Below are 20,921 nucleotides of genomic sequence, written 5' to 3' on the forward strand. Positions count from 1 at the left end.
CCACACTGGCCGGCAAACTGATAATAATTATTATTAAATATTCGTTCGCTGTTGGACAGAAAGAGCAGTTGACATCTGCCGGGAGGGAACCCACGCCGATGATGATAAGTAAAGCTTTAATCTTCACCTCTACGCAGCGAGGTTATGGATCAGACGCAGGTTAATGTAGTGGGTAGTTTGTTTCTGAGTCGTATAACTGAAAGCGAGAAGGAGATGGAGAAAGATTTAGTGTTATGAATAGGTACAGCCGAGAAGTTAGATGTATGATATCTCGTACTGAAGTTATGGAGTCACGGCAGGGTCGTGAAACGCGAGGAAAAGTCTTGAGAACACTAGTGACTAAAAAATCGAAACGTGTGAAAATAAAATGACGGATTCGACGACTGCAATGAAAATAAAAAGAATGGGAGGAATATGTAGCCAATCGAATGGCTTGTAAATGAGTCAGGACATTTTTTCGCTGGATTACAAGAGATAAGAAAGACCGAAAACTAACCTAGTGGAGGTTGGATAAATGACTTTAGAAACCACGCAGAAGGAACAGGAATACGAATGCAATGCACAGAAACTTCAGGATGGCGACGATGTTAAATTCTGGACCACAAGCAACAACACAAATGTCTGTACGTGAGTTCAATGGTCCTTCAACCTCTTTGCAAGAAAAGCAGACCATTATGGATCCTTAAGATGGCACACAGGAGATGATGCCGTGATTCATGTAGCAAAGGAAATGGGTATGAAGAAAGGCTGGTTCTGAAGAATTGCCATAACAATAATCCAAAAACATCCGTGCAAATTTATTTGAAAAAGTACCGGGGATACTGCTTTTATTTCATCTATTCGAGGGTTGTAACATTGTAGCACCCGGGCATACAAGAGAAAACACTTACGCAATCACAAAATGTTTACAGATTTCAGGAAGAGTAAAAACTGTGTGAATACTAAAACATGGCGAGGGCGTTCGAATTTCACAGTTAATACAGTTGCATAAAAATACTACCAGCAGGGTACAGGTACTCCTGATTACGGAAGAATGTTGCTTGAGCAACATTATTTTGTCAAAGCGCCAGCTGCAGTTCTTGCACAGAACATTTCAGTAGTTTCCAGAATATGTGCCGGCGTAGTCGGTGATATGTGTCGCGTAACATGTTACAGGGTTCCCCTGCACGTATGAGACCAGCAATGCCAATTATGGAAAAGGTGGAGGATCTCAGTCACCCTTACTCGTCTTATCCAGCAGGGTATCGTGGAAGATTGTGAACGAACGAAATTAGTACCTATAATTGATATGCCGTCCTGTTGGAAGTAAAATTTCTCTCTCCTGTAGAGTATGCGAATGACGAGTGATATAAACGTGTTTTTCACATGAAGACGAACTTGAGTATTTTGTACCTTCGAAAAACAATGGTCCAGCTCGGAGCTTAGGTGGTAGTTAAACATCGGTGGTCAGTTACCGGGAAACCGATTTCCATTTGCACAACGACATATAGTGTGTCTACAGACCAGGGCGCATAAATAGGACCAATTTATTTCCCTTTTCAGCCTTAACTGTATCTCTCCTTGTGCAAATTATATACGATACCAATAACTCTAACGGTAATGCTGTTCCGTAATCATATTTCCGTTGTCGCTTAGTTTCAATAACGTTTTAATTTTTGTGATACCTCTTATGACTATCTTTTCGTGTTCAATATTTTTAATTGTTTTACCAGTCGCGTGGAGGACTGGCTAGTAGCGTCTACTTAGGTAGTATTGTTCTCCAAATTATTGTGTTATTAATGCACACTGCCCGACAAAAAAAGTGAAACGGGCAGAAGCGGAGGAGAGCACGAAATGAGACTTCGCAGGTTGAGAAGTTATGTGAGGTTATTTCAGTGATTACAAAATCGAATCAAAGTTGTCAAGAATTTGGCATTATGAGCCCACGTATCTGTCGGGCTTTGTACCCCTTATAAACCGGACGCGTGCACTAATTCGTTTGGGAATGGTGTCATAAACCCGTTGCATCTCCGAGAGCACACTGGCCCACAACTGTTGTAACTGGTTCCTGATATCCTGGATAGTGGAACCGGAATTGGATTGACCCCCAAGCTGATCGCACACTTGTTCTATTGGGGACAGATCCAACGATCTTGCTGGCCATAAGAGTACCTCAGGGTCAAGCAGCCAGTTCATAGAAGCACGTGCCATGTGTGGAAGGGCGCTGTTCTGCCGAAAAATGGCACCACGATCCTGTTGCATGAGAGATAAGACACGAAGACGCAGCATGTCCGCGACGTACCGTTGCGTTGTCACAGTTCCCTAAATCACTACCAGCTGTGACCTGAAGTTATACTCTATCCAGATGGATTCCCACACCGTGACACCTGGAGTAACACGGCTGTGTTCTCTTCGAAACCCTAGAAGAATGGGACATCTCCCCAGATCGCCACCATATTCGCCGAATGTGGTCATCCGGGGTAGTGGTGGGCCACGATATATCACCGAACACAACGCGAAGCCGTTCGTCTTCTGTCCTTGCTTCCTGGTCATAGCAGTACTTCAAACTTCGCCGTCTGTATTGTGATGGTAGCCATAGCCTACGCTGGGACGGTAATTCCCCAGTCCGTCTGCTGCTAGTCTCCAACCAATGGTGCGGGATGACAAAGAATGTGCATGGAGTCCATTAGTTGTTTTCATAGCGCAGACGCAGATGTGAAGACTTTACAATTTGATTGGTGCACAATATGGAAGTCCTGCCTTGTAGTGGCCAGACGCAGTCGACCGGAATCTTGATGAGACTATGCCTTCCTTCACGTTCGCATCCAGTCTTAACGTAGTGCCACAGTACATCCGAATGGCCCACAAATGTGGATAATGCACGATTCGACCAGCCAGCCAAATGGACCTCCACAATGAGGCCCCTTTCAAATTCTGCCAGGTGCCTATAACGCTGTCTCACATGAGTACGCAGCATCTGCGTGTCCTTCATAGTGATCAATCACCATCTGACGCTGCTCCTTATATGCAGCACCAGGCCTGGTAACAACACTCAACACGGAAAACGCTAATGCGGTCCGGTGGTCGTTCTATCTGTTAAAGAGAATTGCAACTATAATCATTTACACACCCGCCGATGGTGTGTACGTGTACGAAGTTACATTGACGTCCGACCATGTCTTCTGGATGCTTCACTTTCTATCACGTGGTGTACTTATAATGGAGAAAACGTGCTGAAGTGTAGTAGAGCAAGTACTATTGGTAATTAATGTGTTTAGATGAAAAACAAAAGAAGCTTTAAAGCCGTCGGCGACGAGTTGATTGGAGACTGGACATAAACTCTTATCAGGGAAAGATGAATCACGAAATCAGCCGTGTGATTTCCAAAGGAACCTTCCCGACATTTGTCTGAAGCGATTGAGAGAAAGCACGGACAGCCTAAATATCGATGGCCACTATGCGGATTGGAACGCCGTCCTTTCGATTCCCGATGGTGTGTCTTGACCACTGCGCCACTACTTCTTATCTCTGGTAGGGAAATGATATCGAGCAAAATAAACTCCATCTAACGCTACAGTAAGAGCAGCCGGGTGTTTCTCGCGTTCCCCATGAACTACAAAGGATGACTACATATGATGATCTCATATAAGTGGCTAATGAGCCCTCATTCCCCTCTCCACCTGCTGCTCCTGAAAGCAGGGTGAAGATAAAATAAGTCAGGGCAGAGGCACATAAAAAGTCGTCATTACAACGCTCCATCCTTTTCTGGATATTTCACCCCACAGACATGAAAGTTCGGTACGTAGGAGCCTGTCACTGGTTACGCAGAGGAACCTGGCAAAGGCACAAGGCTGAGCTGATCGAGCACCAAAAAACAATTAAATCAGTGGATGCTTGCCGAACAGCAACGTGACCAGGGCATGATGAGTACAGCAAGGCGAGTTCATGGGTTTTTCCGAAGCGTCCGTGAAAGATTAACTACATTACATGAACCACTCCAAAGAGCTGGTACTTTTTTTTCTTTTAAGAAGATGATCCATATCGTGCGTATTTACGTAAAATTAATAAGGTTAGGACATAAACGGACAACTGTGGATTGATAGTCACATCACAACGTACTTTATTGAATATGAACAATGTATTCAATTTAGGCAGGAAGTGTACGTAAGAACTGATGGTGTACACAGCATAGTCCATAGCATATGCGGCAGCCGCTTGATGCTCTAAAGTATAACATATCCAAAGTTGAACTAGATGAACATCAAAATTCCAGGGGACTCGAGAAAGTAAGTGAAATCAGTAGCAGTCAAAACAGTTCACTAGGGATTACAGACTAGCAAGTTTTAACGACCGCTGCAGTTGGGGTAATATCACTAACAGTAATGAGAAGATCAATATGCAATATGCTTCTCAGAGTCTAGAAAGGTCATTATCTCTGAACACAAAATATGTTCCATGATTCTACAACAACAGATAACAGTAAAATTAGCAGGTAATAATGTATCCGATTTTCTACCCTTTTTATAGAGTGCTATGACCTGGCCCTTCTTCCAGTCCCGTGGAACTTTCCGCTGTTCCAATGATCTCTGATAGATGATGGATAGCCGGCCGTTGTGGTCGAGCGGTTCTAGGCACTTCAGTCTGGAACCGCGCGACCGCTACGGTCGCAGGTTCGAATCCTGCCTCGGGCAGGTGCTGCAGTCCTCTACCGCAAACGAGTTTTTGAAAGCTAGGTTTAGAATTTCGGCCTTCTGTTTATCATCATCAGTTACATTGTCCGTACTGTCAGCAAGAGAAGGTATTGAATTATTTGTAGCGTTCATAGATTTTACGTACGACCAAAATTTTTTGAGGTGATTTTTAGAATCTGCAGGTAAAATATTGCTTTCAAATTCGTTAAAAGAATCTCTCATTGACCTTTTGACAGCTGCTTTTATTTCGCATAATTTCTATTTGTCAGCGGGGCAGTGACTACGTTTAAAACGACCTTACTGGAAGTGTCCCCAGCAGAGTTCAAGCAATCATGAACGCGAAGGATGAACAAACTCCATCTTAATGTCCACTACTAGGAACCCAAATTAGATAAGATAGTGTAATGCCGCACATCTACTCAGACTTACATAATCCTGATATTTAATTTTAAGGGGTTAGGTCGTGGGTTCTTAGAATAGATTATTCTAGATGTATCGGAGGTACAGTTATTGTATTAACCCATGTTTTAATATTTACAACTATTACAATGTACTCGTATGTTAAACATCCTACGTTAAATGATGAGGCTGAAGATTTAGTTTATAGCAGTAACAAAGAAATTAATAAATGGGCACACAATGCAAGTTCAAAAAATCTTATTAGATTTTGGAATTCTCCTGCTTACCTTGCGTAGGTACCACGATGAACACAATTGCTATCCCGACAAAAGCAGCAGCACCGATCTCGACGTAGATGAAGTAGGCGCAAATGAGGCCGGTGATGGGGGCAACCCACATGGTGTGCATGAAGACGGACAGCAGGTCGAACCTACTGACGTCGTTGGACAGCAGGTTGACTACTTGGCCCGCCGCTGTCTCTCCCATTGCGGTGCGGCTCAGGCGCAGCGACTGAAACAGACATGTCCCAACTGAACTTACCGATACTCGGCGTTGGCTTTGAACCGTAAGGTAATAGTGTTGTGGCATGACGTCATACATCGGAAAGCGAACAGAACACTGACTATACATATTTTGCGTCTATATTACTTTTTGGAATATAAGTTGTGGTGACAGACTGATATGTAGTGTAATCCGAGCTTTAATTGGGGCGAAAGTTGACAGTTCGGCTGTAATTTTGCAAATATTTCACATATGTAGAAACTCTTAATTTATTCGACAAAACATAAATACACGTCGAAATCTAGGAAATAAGTAGCTGTGCTGGGTGTGAAGGGGATGACTGGCGGTGCTGCCGAATTTGTCAACGACGAAGGGTAATATAAGGGTGCGAGTATATACTTTCCAATCTGCTTAAGACTGACTGCGTTTCCTGTTACCATGTTACATCTTACATGACTTTCCATGAGATATTAGAACAACTGTCAGGTGCCTGTAGGTACTGAAATTTCAAGCAACTTTTGGACTAAAATAAAAAAATACTAAAAAGGAAACATTTCCCTGATGTTATTGTTGGAGAACCCTAGGAAATGGTTTACTTTTTAATACCAGTGTCAGGTTCTGTCAGGCACCAATGAAATTCAGTTAATGTTGACAATATGATTCCTTTCGGTGTTTGAGAACCATGCTTAGCTCGGAGTAGACAGGAAACAGTGGCAATCAACGCTCCGTGAGACCACAATTAATGAAGTGAGGATACTAGTTTAGTAAAAATATGCTTGTCTGTCCGTAATTCTAATCTGCATATTTGTTGTTAATAAATTATGAGTAACAGGGAACATCGAATTTGGTGATATCTCCTGGTCTCAAGACAGTAAAACATTAATTTTATGAACTGGAATTGTATGCTGAGTGGGAATGCAGATACCTGCAGTGATCAATATTCAGGGATATGACCAGAACACTCATTTGAAACCAAATACCTTATATGGGCATATGTCATGTTCCGAATGGTTTCCGAGGTAAGAGACATTTGCCGGCCGCGGTGGCCGTGCGGTTCTAGGCGCTGCAGTCTGGAACCGCGGGACTGCTACGGTCGCAGGTTCGAATCCTGCCTCGGGTATGGATGTGTGTGATGTCCTTAGGTTAGTTAGTTTTAAGTAGTTCTAAGTTCTAGGGGACTGATGACCTCAGAAGTTAAGCCCCATAGTGCTCAGAGCCATCTGAACCATCTGAACTTCCATAAGGACCAGAGGTGGACCAACGCGTAATTGACTTGCCCAGTTTGTGGAGCTCTTTCTCTTGAATAAATCATCCAATTTTTATGAAATTGTAATGATTTGTTCGTCTGTACATGTACATCATAATTACCGATTTCCACTCCATTCGGGTAATTTCTTCATGGGGTGTCTCTTTTTTTTTGTCTTAGAGTGTGTTATTGCAGTAAAAGCTTTCTTGAATTCTAACCGAGACTTTTTTAATAGCAACACTCTCTAGTCCCACCTCTGGCGATGTCACGATGCGCAGAAACTGATTGATTGGGTTCAAGGCGCTCAGCGTCGATGGTATTAACTCATAAACATTTCCTTAAGTGTAGACGTGTGTCTAACTGCCAGTAGTGACCAGACACGTTGCGACGCGGCGGCAAAGGCATTTATTTCATCACAGTGAGCGGGATCGATGATATCCGTATTCAGTTTACTCCTTCAGAGAACTATGTCTCTGGATGATGTAATTTCTGCCATTTTTCGATGGTACAATATGCACTATAGGCCTATAAAGCCTTCTTTAATGTTTTATGCTACTTAGAGAGGTAATCGCTAGATGGGATTCTTACTGTTCTTAACCGAAGGTGCGACTCATTATTACGGAGGATTAAGACACAAGAGTAAGGTAGGAGCACAATCGTCTATTCTCTTCATTCGTTCAGTCCTTGTACTACGTTTGGCAGCCTTCAGGGGGAGGAGAGTGTGCTGGCCGAAAATATTGCGGATATCACATGAGTTTATGCATTAGGATGTAGAGTAATTTTCAGTTTTTGGACAATCTGAGCAAAAACTCAATCCAAATATTATGGAAGTATTCAGCATGGACAGTATCTCATCTCTAGTGTAGGCTTTAGGTGGAGTGAAATTTGGAAATTTGTGGTAAGGTCTTATGGGACCAAACTGCTGGTGTCATCGGTCCCTAAGCCTACGCACTACTTAATCTAACTTAAACTAACTTACGCTATGGACAACACACGCACCCATGCCCGAGGGAGGACTCGAACCTTCGACGGGGGGAGGCGCACGGACCGTGACAAGGCCGCCAAGACCGCGCGGCTGGTGGAGTGAGGTTCGGGTTGGGGGTTGTGCAGACGTGGAGCTCAAACTAACATTTATTTTACTTTACATCAACAGAATAGAAACGCCCTTTCACCAAAACAAAATACTTCTATATCCCGTAAAGGTTCTTAAGTTTGGCTGCACGGGATTAATACAAAAATATAAATTACCGAAGCTAAAAAGATAAAAAACGCTTCTCGCATGCTCTACATCAAGGTTTTTTTTATATTTATTTCGTGCATCCGTATACGTTTCGCATTGGTTACAAGGTATCTTCAGTGGGTGACTTGAAATATTACACAATTTTTTCGTTTGCACTTACACGTTAGCGTTTGGACTTATAGGTTATAGATTTAAAACAGTTCGTTGAGGTTTCAGCAGTAAAACATTAAATGGTAAAACAATTTTCAGTCTACATATTGGCTACTACTACTACTACTACTACTACTACTACTACTACAACTACTACCGTCGTCAGATAGCTACCACAGCACTACATACAAGTGTCTAACAAACTACCTACGCATATATCTTAACAAAATCTTATACAGTAATACGAACAACTGATTATTCACATAGAATAAGTAACAAGATGAATTCTATGCAGTCACGCTCACGACGTAGTTGGAACAAAACACTTTGGCACTGAAACACACTCACAGCATGCAGTTAACAAGTAGAACTGCCCTCGATTACACCGCACACACCCGCACTACTGTGTGCCACCACTAAAGAACAACAGCTTGTTATAGACTTCCCAGCAGACTTGCTGGCTACCAGTCAAACCAGTGTACTACTCGCACGCCGTACAGTGCATTGTATCAACCATAAAACCACCATCGTGAGCTCATCAGCTGCCAAAAGCAGTCGAGTAGTGCTCCTCTCGACATGCAGACATGCAGCCAACACAGATCGCTGTCTATCCGGTTCCACAGGTTCGACACCCCGCGCAAACCCGGGGTCCACAGGCAATACGGGCCGCATAACTGACTTGTGACGTCAATGAAAATAAAGTCCTTAACTTTGTCATAAATTATAGCGAGAGCGAGCGTATTTAAATGTGCAGCCGCCAAGCATTAAACTGGGCTGAAATAGCAACTCGCTCCCCGCTGCAGACGGTCGCTGCAACTCGTAAGACCTGCAGTGTCACGTGCTGTGACGTAAGCGTCGGGGCCCCTGTATCTCGTTATTTCGTTGGCCCCGGCGCAGCTCGTAGTGAGGTCCGGCTGACCAGTTCTCGAGGCCCTCGCTCCCGGCTCTGCCCGGCAGTCGCTCGTTCGTCTCTGTTGAGCGACTGACCTCTCCAACACCTGCAGGCTCAGCCCGCCGGTCCGGACGCCTCGCCGGCCGCCCCAATCCGGTTCTCGGCGACGCGCCGCAGCCTTGTCCGCCGCTACCAAGAAGAACTGCCAGCATGAGGGGCTTACAAGTAGATATCCTCGGAGTGGCAGAACAGCTGATTGTATATCCGTTAGGTTCCTCTCAGGATATGCTGATACAATAGTTCCATACGTAGCAATCATATATAACCGTTCGCTCGACGAAAGACCGGTACCTAAAGACTGGAAAACTTCACAACTCACATCAATACCAAAGAAAGGAAATAAGAGTAACCAGCTGAATTACTGAGTCGTATCGCTAACGTTGATTTGCATTAGGGTCTTGGAACAATGTGTTCGAACATTGCCAATTACCTCGAAGGAAACCATTTACTGACAAACAGCCAACACGAATTCAGAATATACAGCTCTTGTGAAACACAACTAGCTCTTTATTCTCACAAAGTAATGAATGCTGTTGACAGAAGATCTCAAATTGATTTCATATTTTCAAATTTCCAGAAGGGTTTTGACACCGTTCCTCACAAGCGGCTTTTATCGCGAAATAGGAGAGAGAGTGTCACTCAAATGATACAGGATTTGGGATGGACATCATTAAAACAAAGGCGTTTCTTGTTGCGGAGGAATCTTCTCACTAAACTCCAACCGCCAACTTTCTCTTTCGAATGCGAAAATATTTTGTTGGCGCCGACCTACATAGGGAGAAATGGTCACCATGATAAAATAAGGGAAACCAGAGCTCGTACGGAAAGATATAGGTGTTCGTTCATTCCGCGCGCTATACAATATTGGAATAAAAGAGAATTGTGAAGGTGGTTCGATGAACCCTCTGCTAGACACTTAAATGTGATTTGCAGAGTATCCATGTAGATGTAGATGTAGAATTAAAATGCGTGCCTATGACTGGATTCGTGATTTCCTGTCAGAAAGATGACAATCATACAATGTAAACTTTCACGGCCGGTATTGTCTTCACTTAAAACTTCCGGGCTGATAGGCCGTGGTCGAAATATAAAACTGTCTCCTGACGTTTCGTCTCCGACTGCGGGAGACATCCTCGGAGGTAAAGCGGCGAACTGCGAAGAGAACTCGAGGAAGCGCTGATTATATAGGCAGTACAGAGGGCGCCACTGTCGATCACGTGGCGTCGGCTATGAGATTGTCTCTGGTAATGCCAACATTCTCGATTGAAAGTAATCGATCGTCACGCTTGCGGTGCAACGCTGACATCCAAATTTTATCCAGTTTAACACCTTCGTCTTTCCTGTTAAAATTATTACGATGTTTATCAATCTCGATAGCCTCTCTATACAAGCGTGCATAATAATGCGAGGTTTTTGATATGACGCTCGTCTCGCTGAATTTTATTTCATGATCACCTTCCTGGTAAACATGTTCCGCTACGGCCGATTTATCCGTGTGACCCATGCGGCAATTCCTCTTATGTTCGACAAGACGGGTGTTCACACTTCTCTTTGTGGTACCGATGTAAACCTGTCCACAACTACAAAGAATTTTATATACCCCCGGTGTAGCCAAAGGGTGCCGTGCATCTTTTGCCGACCTTAAAAATTCTTTTATTTTCCTAGTAGGTCTGAAAATAGTTTCCACCCCATACTTGCCTAAAACTTTCCCAATGCGATCTGTGACCTTGCTAATGAACGGAAGAAAAACTTTGCCCATGGACGACTGTTGTTCGTCGTTACTCCTGATTCTCTGACTAGAGCGAAGTGCTCAATCTATATCCTTGCTAGAATAGCCATTCTTCACGAAAGTTGACCGTAGATGTTCAATCTCATCTTTTAAATAAACAGGTTCACAAAGTTTGTGCACCCTGTCTACCAAAGTTTTCATTACGCCTCTTTTTTGTCTAGGGTGGTGGTTTGAATCTTTGTGTAGATAACGATCAGTATGTATGGGCTTCCTATGCTCCTTATGGCCCAACGTTCCGTCCGGTCGTTTAATCACAGACACATCCAGGAAGTTCAATTGCCCATTCCTTTCTGTCTCCATAGTGAATTGGATTTTCGGATTAATGCTGTTTAAATGTGTCAGTAAGGCATCCAACTCCTCTGCTCCGTGTGTCCATACTACGAACGTGTCATCGACATAGCGATACCATCTACCTGGTCTCTTACTGGCAGTCTGCAACGCCCGTTGTTCAAAAGTCTCCATAAATAAGTTAGCCACAGCAGGACTGAGAGGACTGCCCATAGCCACCCCGTCAATCTGTTCATAAAAGTCACTATTGTACTGAAAGTAGGTTGTGGTGAGGCAGTGTCGGAATAATGCCACAATATCGGTGGGAAAAATATCCGCTATGCATAAGATAGCTTCGTTTACCGGAATCATGGTAAATAACGACACAACGTCAAAACTGACGAGGATATCATCCGGGCCCACGCTCGTTTCCTTTAACTTGTCAATGAAATGAGCTGAATTTTTAATATGACTGTCCGTCGTACCAACATAAGGCTGCAGCATTGAGGCAAGGTGTCTAGCTAACTCGTGTGTTGGTCCGCCTATAGCGCTGACAATTGGCCTCAACGGAATCCCAGGTTTATGAACTTTGGGTAAGCCATAAAGTCTAGATGGGTACGCTTCTGTTTTACAAAGCAGCTTCTTATCGTCGGAGCCAAAAGAAGACGCTTTCACCACAAAGAGAAGTGTGAACACCCGTCTTGTCGAACATAAGAGGAATTGCCGCATGGGTCACACGGATAAATCGGCCGTAGCGGAACATGTTTACCAGGAAGGTGATCATGAAATAAAATTCAGCGAGACGAGCGTCATATCAAAAACCTCGCATTATTATGCACGCTTGTATAGAGAGGCTATCGAGATTGATAAACATCGTAATAATTTTAACAGGAAAGACGAAGGTGTTAAACTGGATAAAATTTGGATGTCAGCGTTTCACCGCAAGCGTGACGATCGATTACTTTCAATCGAGAATGTTGGCATTACCAGAGACAATCTCATAGCCGACGCCACGTGATCGACAGTGGCGCCCTCTGTACTGCCTATATAATCAGCGCTTCCTCGAGTTCTCTTCGCAGTTCGCCGCTTTACCTCCGAGGATGTCTCCCGCAGTCGGAGACGAAACGTCAGGAGACAGTTTTATACTTCGACCACGGCCTATCAGCCCGGAAGTTTTAAGTGAAGAAAGATGACAGTTCATAATAAGTGGTGGAAAGTAATTTAGTAAAACAGAAGTTTCTCAAGGAAGTTCCTGATCTACATACACGATTTAGGAGACAATATGAGTACCACTCTTACATTCTTTGTAAATGACACTGACATTTTCCGTCTTGTAGAGTCATCAGATGATGAAAACAAACCGCAAAACGATTTAGGCAAGGTATCTATATGGAGCGAAATAAGGCAATTGACTCTAAATAATGAAACGTGAGAAGTCATCCACATGAGTACCAAAAGAAATCCGCTAAACTCCGGTTACGCGATAAATCACACAAATCTAATGGATATAAATTCAACTACATATTTAGGGATTACAATTACGAATAGCTTACGTTGGAACGTTCGAGTAGTCAACATTGTGGGCGAAACAAACCAAAGAAAAAATAAAATAAAATAAGAAAGAGATTTGCTGGCAGAGAAAATGCAACAGTTCCACAAAGAGACTGCCTACACTACACTTGTACGTCCTCTTCTAGACTGTTGCTGTGGGGTGTGGGATCGGCATCAGACAGGATCGACAGAGGACGTCGTAAAAGTTCAAAGGACGGGAGGTAGTTTTCTACTATCTCGAAATATGGGAGAGAGCGGCACGGAAATGATACGTGAACTGGACTGGCAATCATTAAAAGAAAGGTGTCTTTTGTTGCGGCAGGATCTTCTCATGAAATTTCAATCACCAACTTTCTCCTCAGAGTGTGAAGATATTTTGTTGGGACCCACGTACATAGGGAGGAATGATCATAATAATAAAATAAGAGAAATCAGAGCTCACACAGAAAGATGTAAGTGTTGGTTTTTCCCGATCGCTGTTCGAAAGTGGACGCTAGAGAAACAGCTTGAAGGTGGTTCGATGAACCCTCTGCCAGTCACCTGATTTGAATTGTAGAGTAATCATGTAGATGTAGATACAGAGGCAGATGTACCACCGCGGCGATGACGCTGGCCTCCGGAAAATGTTGCTGGTTCCATCTGCTGCAGCTGATAACCCCCTCGCCGTCCATGCTCGCGACAAGTTCCGGCCACGGCGGCGCTAAGGGCAATGACGTTCTCGGCACCAGCAGGCCACCCTGCTCAAAAGACTCTCCGGGTGACGGGAAATCAACCACTCCCCACGACGCAAGTTAATTGACGGAATAAATGAAAAAACTTTTAAGTTGGTTTAGACACTAACAGCAAGCTATCACTTAAAACTTCCGGGCTATTATGCCGCGGTCGATGCATAAAAGTTTCTCCTAACGTTCCGCTCTGACTGCCATTTTACCTCTGAAGATATCTCCCGCAATCGGAGGGGAAACGTTAGGAGAAAGTGTTATACATCGACCACGGCCTAACAGCCCGGAAGTTTTAAGTGATGTCAGTACTACCCGTGAAAGCTTACATTGTATGAACTAACAGCAAGGCTGATTATCCTGATGTAATGTCTCAAAGTAATAGCAGAGTGGAAACAGATGTATTTAATGAGCGATGGTAGCACTAGAAAAGCAAACAGATGTATAGGGGATCGGTTTAGACTTCGGGAGGAGGGGATAGTACTGCTGAATCCCCATTGTCAAAAAGTGACAAAAAAGACGAAGTGGAAATTGCAATACTAGCATTCGGATTTGACCAGTGACGGAGTGAACATGCTCCCAGGCGACACAAATAACATGGGGACTATAACTTCATATCCTTACCCATAGTTTGAAAAGCAAATAAAACAGTTTTTATTAGCTGCCTCGGGGAAAAATACGTCGTGTTACAACTATGACAGTCAGTGACAGAGATTACTGTTATTATTGCTATCTTCTGTCTGAAGACTTGTCTGATGCATCTCCAATGAGCAAAGTTTATCGAAAAGAATACGAGCCCAGCTCTGATACCATAAAAGAAACTCTACTGCTGTAACTGATATCGCGACGCATAGTATAAACTTAAAAAAAATATTGGCGTACGGAAATCGAAGCTTGTATCGCAACATACGCTTGAGCTGAATTGCTCAAGTGGGGCTACAATAGAAAGTTACGAATATTATGTATGTACCAGAAGTAAATCTAAACAACTATGAAATGAACAACTCTAACCCATATCGGACTGGAAACGAATCGAGTATTGTAACAGAGACCCTACAGCTGCTGTAGTAGGAACCACGAGACTCGGTAAAACCTAAAGAAAAGATATTTATCATAAAGAAATCGAAACCAGAATCGCAAAATACGCTTTAGCTATACAGTGGAGACTGCGGTAGGCGGTTATGAATATATGGGTATGTATGTGTCCTGAGTAAATCGAAATGGTTATCGCACGAAGAATATTAACTATCTATTGCAAAGAAAACGAATCGAGCATCGTAGGAAAACTTTACAGCTGTAGTGCAAACTACGACACACAGTACGAACAAAAAGAACTGTACAGAAAAAATACTGATACAGTGACTAAGAATTCGAATCCTTGGTGAAACAAAATAGACAGTATCTTGGAAGTGTGAAGTTCGCTTCGAAATCTTTTATTTCCTTATGTCCCCTGTGCTCCTGTAACAAACTGTAGGTAGAATGAAATTTATTCAGTTTCCATATCAAACTCGTTTTCTGAAATGAATTGCAATTATATACATCACCCACTAATCAGCACTCAAATGACATTACGTTAGTCGTACTGCATGGTTCCCGCAGAGTAAGATATCTGAGATGTGGAAATAAGCAATGAATGTACACTTCGAAAGAAACGGTTTTAATACTAGGTATCTATGGTGAGCTCAGATACACAGTAGGAAAGGAGACCCAGCCCCAATGTTTCACAAATGCATTACTCTTGTTGTTCGCCTTCAGCAACAAGTCATTGACATTAGCAACAATATTCACGACAAATAACCAATCAAATACGACCGGTGGCAGTAGTAGCGGTGGAGACTATACAGGGTGGTCCTAAACTATACGTCAAAAATGTAAAGGCAGGTAGAGGGGACCTAACTAAGCAGGTTTCATATAGGAATATGTATGCGGTAACGACACATTACAGCGCTAGCTTGAACAGCAGTATGAATCACAGGAAACTGAAAAGGCATGTAAAGACAAATGAAATCAGAAATATATTAATAGTTTACAAGAGGTGCTCGAAAAAGCGGACACCAACAGAGATACACGATTCAAAGCCACGGCGCATGGATCGGCGGACTTAAGAAAAGACGTCAGGCAAGTCGATCACATGTCCAGTAGCAACAGACAGGCGGGCAACTAGATCTTCTTCAGATGTGACGGGACTCTCGCACACCAGGCTCTTCATATAAAAAAATTCATGCAGGCCAAATCGGGAGAATGCAGTGGTGAGGGAACTGGACCGCCCCGTCCTCTCCACTGCTGGCCATAGAGAGCGTCCATGTTATTCCTGGCGTTTCGACTAAAGTGGGCAGGGGCTCCATCGTGCTGGAACCACGTTCGTCTACGGACAGCTGCAGGTACACCGTCCAGAAGTCTAGGCAAGACCTCCTATAGAAAGATGTTGTACGTGTGGCCAGTTAAACGACTAGGTAGAATGAACGGTCCTATTAATTGGCCGGCCGGAGTGGCCGAGCGGTTAAAGGCGCTACAGTCTGGCACCGCAAGACCGCTACGGTCGCAGGTTCGAATCCTGCCTCGGGCATGGATGTGTGTGATGTCCTTAGGTTAGTTAGGTTTAAGTAGTTCTAAGTTTTAGGGGACTTATGACCACAGCAGTTGAGTCCCATAGTGCTCAGAGCCATCCTATTAATTTATTGTGCACAATGCCCGCCGAAACATTAACGGAAAACTTTACTTGGTAGGTGTGTGCTATTGTGCCTTGTGGGTTACGATGAGCCCACAGGTGAAAATTATGGATGTTCAACAACCCGACAGCGTAAAGGTAGCTTCATCAGTAAATACACTCCTGGAAATTGAAATAAGAACACCGTGAATTCATTGTCCCAGGAAGGGGAAACTTTATTGACACATTCCTGGGGTCAGATACATCACATGATCACACTGACAGAACCACAGGCACATAGACACAGGCAACAGAGCATGCACAATGTCGGCACTAGTACAGTGTATATCCACCTTTCGCAGCAATGCAGGCTGCTATTCTCCCATGGAGACGATCGTAGAGATGCTGGATGTAGTCCTGTGGAACGGCTTGCCATGCCATTTCCACCTGGCGCCTCAGTTGGACCAGCGTTCGTGCTGGACGTGCAGACCGCGTGAGACGACGCTTCATCCAGTCCCAAACATGCTCAATGGGGGACAGATCCGGAGATCTTGCTGGCCAGGGTAGTTGACTTACACCTTCTAGAGCACGTTGGGTGGCACGGGATACATGCGGACGTGCATTGTCCAGTTGGAACAGCAAGTTCCCTTGCCGGTTTGGGAGTGGTAGAACGATGGGTTCGATGACGGTTTGGATGTACCGTGCACTATTCAGTGTCCCCTCGACGATCACCAGTGGTGTACGGCCAGTGTAGGAGATCGCTCCCCACACCATGATGCCGGGTGTTGGCCCTGTGTGCCTCGGTCGTATGCAGTCCTGATTGTGGCGCTCACCTGCACGGCGCCAAACACGCATACGACCATCATTGGCACCAAGGCAGAAGCGACTCTCATCGCTGAAGACGACACGTCTCCATTCGTCCCTCCATTCACGCCTGTCGCGACACCACTGGAGGCGGGCTGCACGATGTTGGGGCGTGAGCGGAAGACGGCCTAACGGTGTGCGGGACCGTAGCCCAGCTTCATGGAGACGGTTGCGAATGGTCCTCGCCGATACCCCAAGAGCAACAGTGTCCCTAATTTGCTGGCAAGTGGCGGTGCGGTCCCCTATGGCACTGCGTAGGATCCTACGGTCTTGGCGTGCATCCGTGCGTCGCTGCGGTCCGGTCCCAGGTCGACGGGCACGTGCACCTTCCGCCGACCACTGGCGACAACATCGATGTACTGTGGAGACCTCACGCCCCACGTGTTGAGCAATTCGGCGGTACGTCCACCCGGCCTCCCGCATGCCCACTATACGCCCTCGCTCAAAGTCCGTCAACTGCACATACGGTTCACGTCCACGCTGTCGCGGCATGCTACCAGTGTTAAAGACTGCGATGGAGCTCCGTATGCCACGGCAAACTGGCTGACACTGACGGCGGCGGTGCACAAATGCTGCGCAGCTAGCGCCATTCGACGGCCAACACCGCGGTTCCTGGTGTGTCCGCTGTGCCGTGCGTGTGATCGTTGCTTTTACAGCCCTCTCGCAGTGTCCGGAGCAAGTATGGTGGGTCTGACACACCTGTGTCAATGTGTTCTTTTTTCCATTTCCAGGAGTGTAAAACATCTACAGGGAAAATTTTCATTGGCTGCAGTCAGCTGTAGGTACCAAAGAGCAAAGTTGAGATGTGGAAGACAATCGTCAGGGGTCATTGCTAGCACTCTCCGTAAATGATATGGATGCGCTCCGCCTTCACGTAGTCCTCAGAGCACTTTGATGGCGCACATCCAACACACGTTTACAGCTCTAGAACTTGTCGAAGGATTATACTCTACTGTGTTTAATATTCCGTCCTCCAATGCTGCAGTTCTGCAATATCTTCCAATGCCAGGTCCACGCCAGGAAGCATAAAACGATCCACTCGTGCGTAGCTCCCGATGAAGACGCTCGAATGATCGGCGATCCAGCTGATTACTATCCGGGAATCACTCCCTGTACATCCGTTGAGCAGTTTATCTATTTCCTTGTGCAGTTCCATACATGAATTGCATGTCAGCCAGCTCCGCGTTGGTGAAACGATACATGCTGCTCGAGATCCGCGCGGGAAATGATGAATTCAGCTAGCGAATAGCTTTTATACACTCAGTCATCAGCGCTCTCTACCGGCTCAAGGTGGCATTAGCACACACACACACACACACACACATTCTTATACGACATCTGCTTATTTCGGTCCCCTCTACCTGCCGTTAAATTTTTGACATATAGTTTAGATCCATCCTGTATAAAGCGTGTCGGGCGTACGTGGATAACAGCGCAGTCGGTGTCGTAATGCGACAACGGAGCGATTTGTCTGCCGTCCAGAAGGGTATAATTATTGGCTTTCGGCCCATGGGCTCTATCCAAAGCCGGCGCCGAGGCAAGTGTGGTGCACCACGGCTGCGGAAACGTGTACTGACGAATGGATATGCAATTCTTGAACAACTGATCGCTCAGATGAGCCAAGTGGCCGCCAAGAATGTCTCCTCAACGACCATTCAAGGAACGTTGCTGAGAAAGGACTCTCCGCAGCATGCGCCTGTATCATGCACCCATGCTGACTACTGTCATTGCCGACGGATTTGCACGTCAATACCACAACTGGACGTTCTCTGACTGGCAACAAGTGGCCTCTTCAGATTAATGCCGTTTTGTGCTTCATCGGACAGATGGCCGTTGCCGTGTACGGCCTTGCAACAATAGTCAGAAGGGTCCACAGCGGAGGGAGGGAACATCATGATTTAGGGAATGTTTTCGTATGCTTCTGTCCTTGAGGACGATGTCCACTCATACATGCAGTCTGCGCTTTCCTCGGCACCATGACATCTACCAGCAGGACAATGCAACGTGTCAAACAGCTCGCAGTGTACGCGCGTGGATCGAAGAGCACTAGGATGAGTTTACCGTACTCTCATGGCTGCCAACCTCTCCGGATTTAAACTCAATCGAGAGTCTGTGGAACCAATTCGATCGGGCTGTTCACTCCATGAATCCTTAACCGTGAAACCTAGCGCAGCTGGACAAGGCAATGGAGTCGACCCGTCCCAGTCGGCACCTTTCAGAACCTCACTAACTCCGTACCTGCACACCTGCGCCGCAAACGGTGGTTATTCAGGCTTTTGACAGCTAAAAATGGCTCTGAGCACTATGGGACTTAACTACCGAGGTCATCAGTCCCCTATAACTTAGAACAACTTAAACCTAACTAACCTAAGGACACCACACACATCCATGCCCGAGGCAGGATTCGTACCCGCGACCGTAGCGGTCGCGCGGTTCCAGACTGTAGCGCCTAGAACCGCTCGGCCACTCCGGCCGGCTTTGACAGCTGGTCAGATTATTGTGACTGGACGTGTATGATATTTCATTCTACTGGCACAAGACATCTTGCAGTGGAATATGATTTTGTAAGTGAGGCACCATACCTTTTTCCTGTTGGCAACGAAGCCCATTCATGAGTTCTCTGACGTGAAATGTATTTAACGAACTTTACTGTAATGGTCAGAAAGCCAATAAAACTATTCAAAAGTGCAGTGTGAAATGTCCGGATTTTAATCGGACAAACTGAATTATTTGGAAGACAGTAAATTAAATTAACTTAATTTATGAATCTCCTCAGACGATCGTCTGTTCGCTACACATAGTGGGGCCTGTAAGTCATGGTTTGACTTCACGAAACCCTCTAAGGTCGACTTTTCGACTCTTGACAGAAAAGGAAGCAAAAAAACAAAAAAAGCAAAAAAAGGGCCTTGCGAATTCTGACCGGTTCATCCAGTACACACGTGAGCATCTCAGAAGTGGTGAACAGGTTCTGAAAGAACGAGAAAGAAGTCTTGTCACTGGAAAGGGCGGCCGCCTTGTAACTCCTTGCCCGCTAAACACACGTAAAGGAAAGGCGAAAACGATTACAATGTGCACGGAAGGGCGACTAAAAAAAAAAGGTTTCTAAAAACATGAAGTTTAATTGCAATAGCATAATTTATTTTATTTATGTCATGATTATACTATTTAACGCTGTTTGCCCTAAAAAATTGACAACTATCTGTAATATTTCTTCAGTTTCAACATTTACATTCAGTTTTTAACATTTATATTATACTGTTTAAACGCTGTTTGTACTAAAAAATTTGACAGTGTTACTGTGCTGTGACAATAACTGTCTGTAACAGGTCTGAGGAGATTTGTCATTCAATAAGCCTTTAAATCACGAGACGTGCATTTCATGTACTGCGTGCGACGTTTGGAGTCATATATTTCTAGAAGACGTAGGGACAGCATCTCTTCTTTTTTTTTTAAAAAAAAATTGTCGCCTCGTAGAATGAAGTCCAAAGTCAACGACGATCCATACTTCTTGGAGTCAAGTAGGGATTTGTGTTCACTTTATTTATTTGTTAAACTCAGAGCCTTTGTGTTCGTTCGTAAGGTACCTCCAGCTAGTGCAGCAGTTCATATTTTCATTGTGCTAATGATCGTGGTACTTCACAAGGGTGCCAAGGGAAGGGCATTGTCCACCATAATGTTCGTACACGATACGCCGAGCCTCTCAGGTTGTCTGCTTTCTTATGTAATTTCGTCGATCGCTGCCTGATCACTTCATTTATCCTGTTCGTATGGAGTTCGTTATGTAGATCAGCTACTCTGGTGTAACGCCAGCACCAAATATCCATCGAAGATTCATATTTTGTACCAGTTGGCGGCTGATCTGTGTTTGGCTATTCATACCCCAAACAGAGCTGCTATACAGAATTTTTGAAAGGACTGTGTATTTA

At 44.7% G+C, this 20,921-nt stretch overlaps 1 protein-coding gene across 1 annotated transcript in view; it reads right to left on the reverse strand.

The window, feature by feature from the left end:
* LOC126236239 (ATP-binding cassette sub-family C member 4-like) overlaps nucleotides 1-20,921 on the reverse strand; it is a 293,140-nt gene that overhangs the window by 167,003 nt on the left and 105,216 nt on the right. Inside the window, exon 5 of the mRNA XM_049945381.1 lies at nucleotides 5,357-5,579. Coding sequence (XP_049801338.1) covers nucleotides 5,357-5,579 — 223 coding nt within the window. The remainder of the gene's footprint in view (nucleotides 1-5,356; nucleotides 5,580-20,921) is intronic.

The sequence above is a fragment of the Schistocerca nitens genome, chromosome 2, assembly GCF_023898315.1.
Source record: "Schistocerca nitens isolate TAMUIC-IGC-003100 chromosome 2, iqSchNite1.1, whole genome shotgun sequence".
Lineage (NCBI taxonomy): Eukaryota > Metazoa > Arthropoda > Insecta > Orthoptera > Acrididae > Schistocerca > Schistocerca nitens.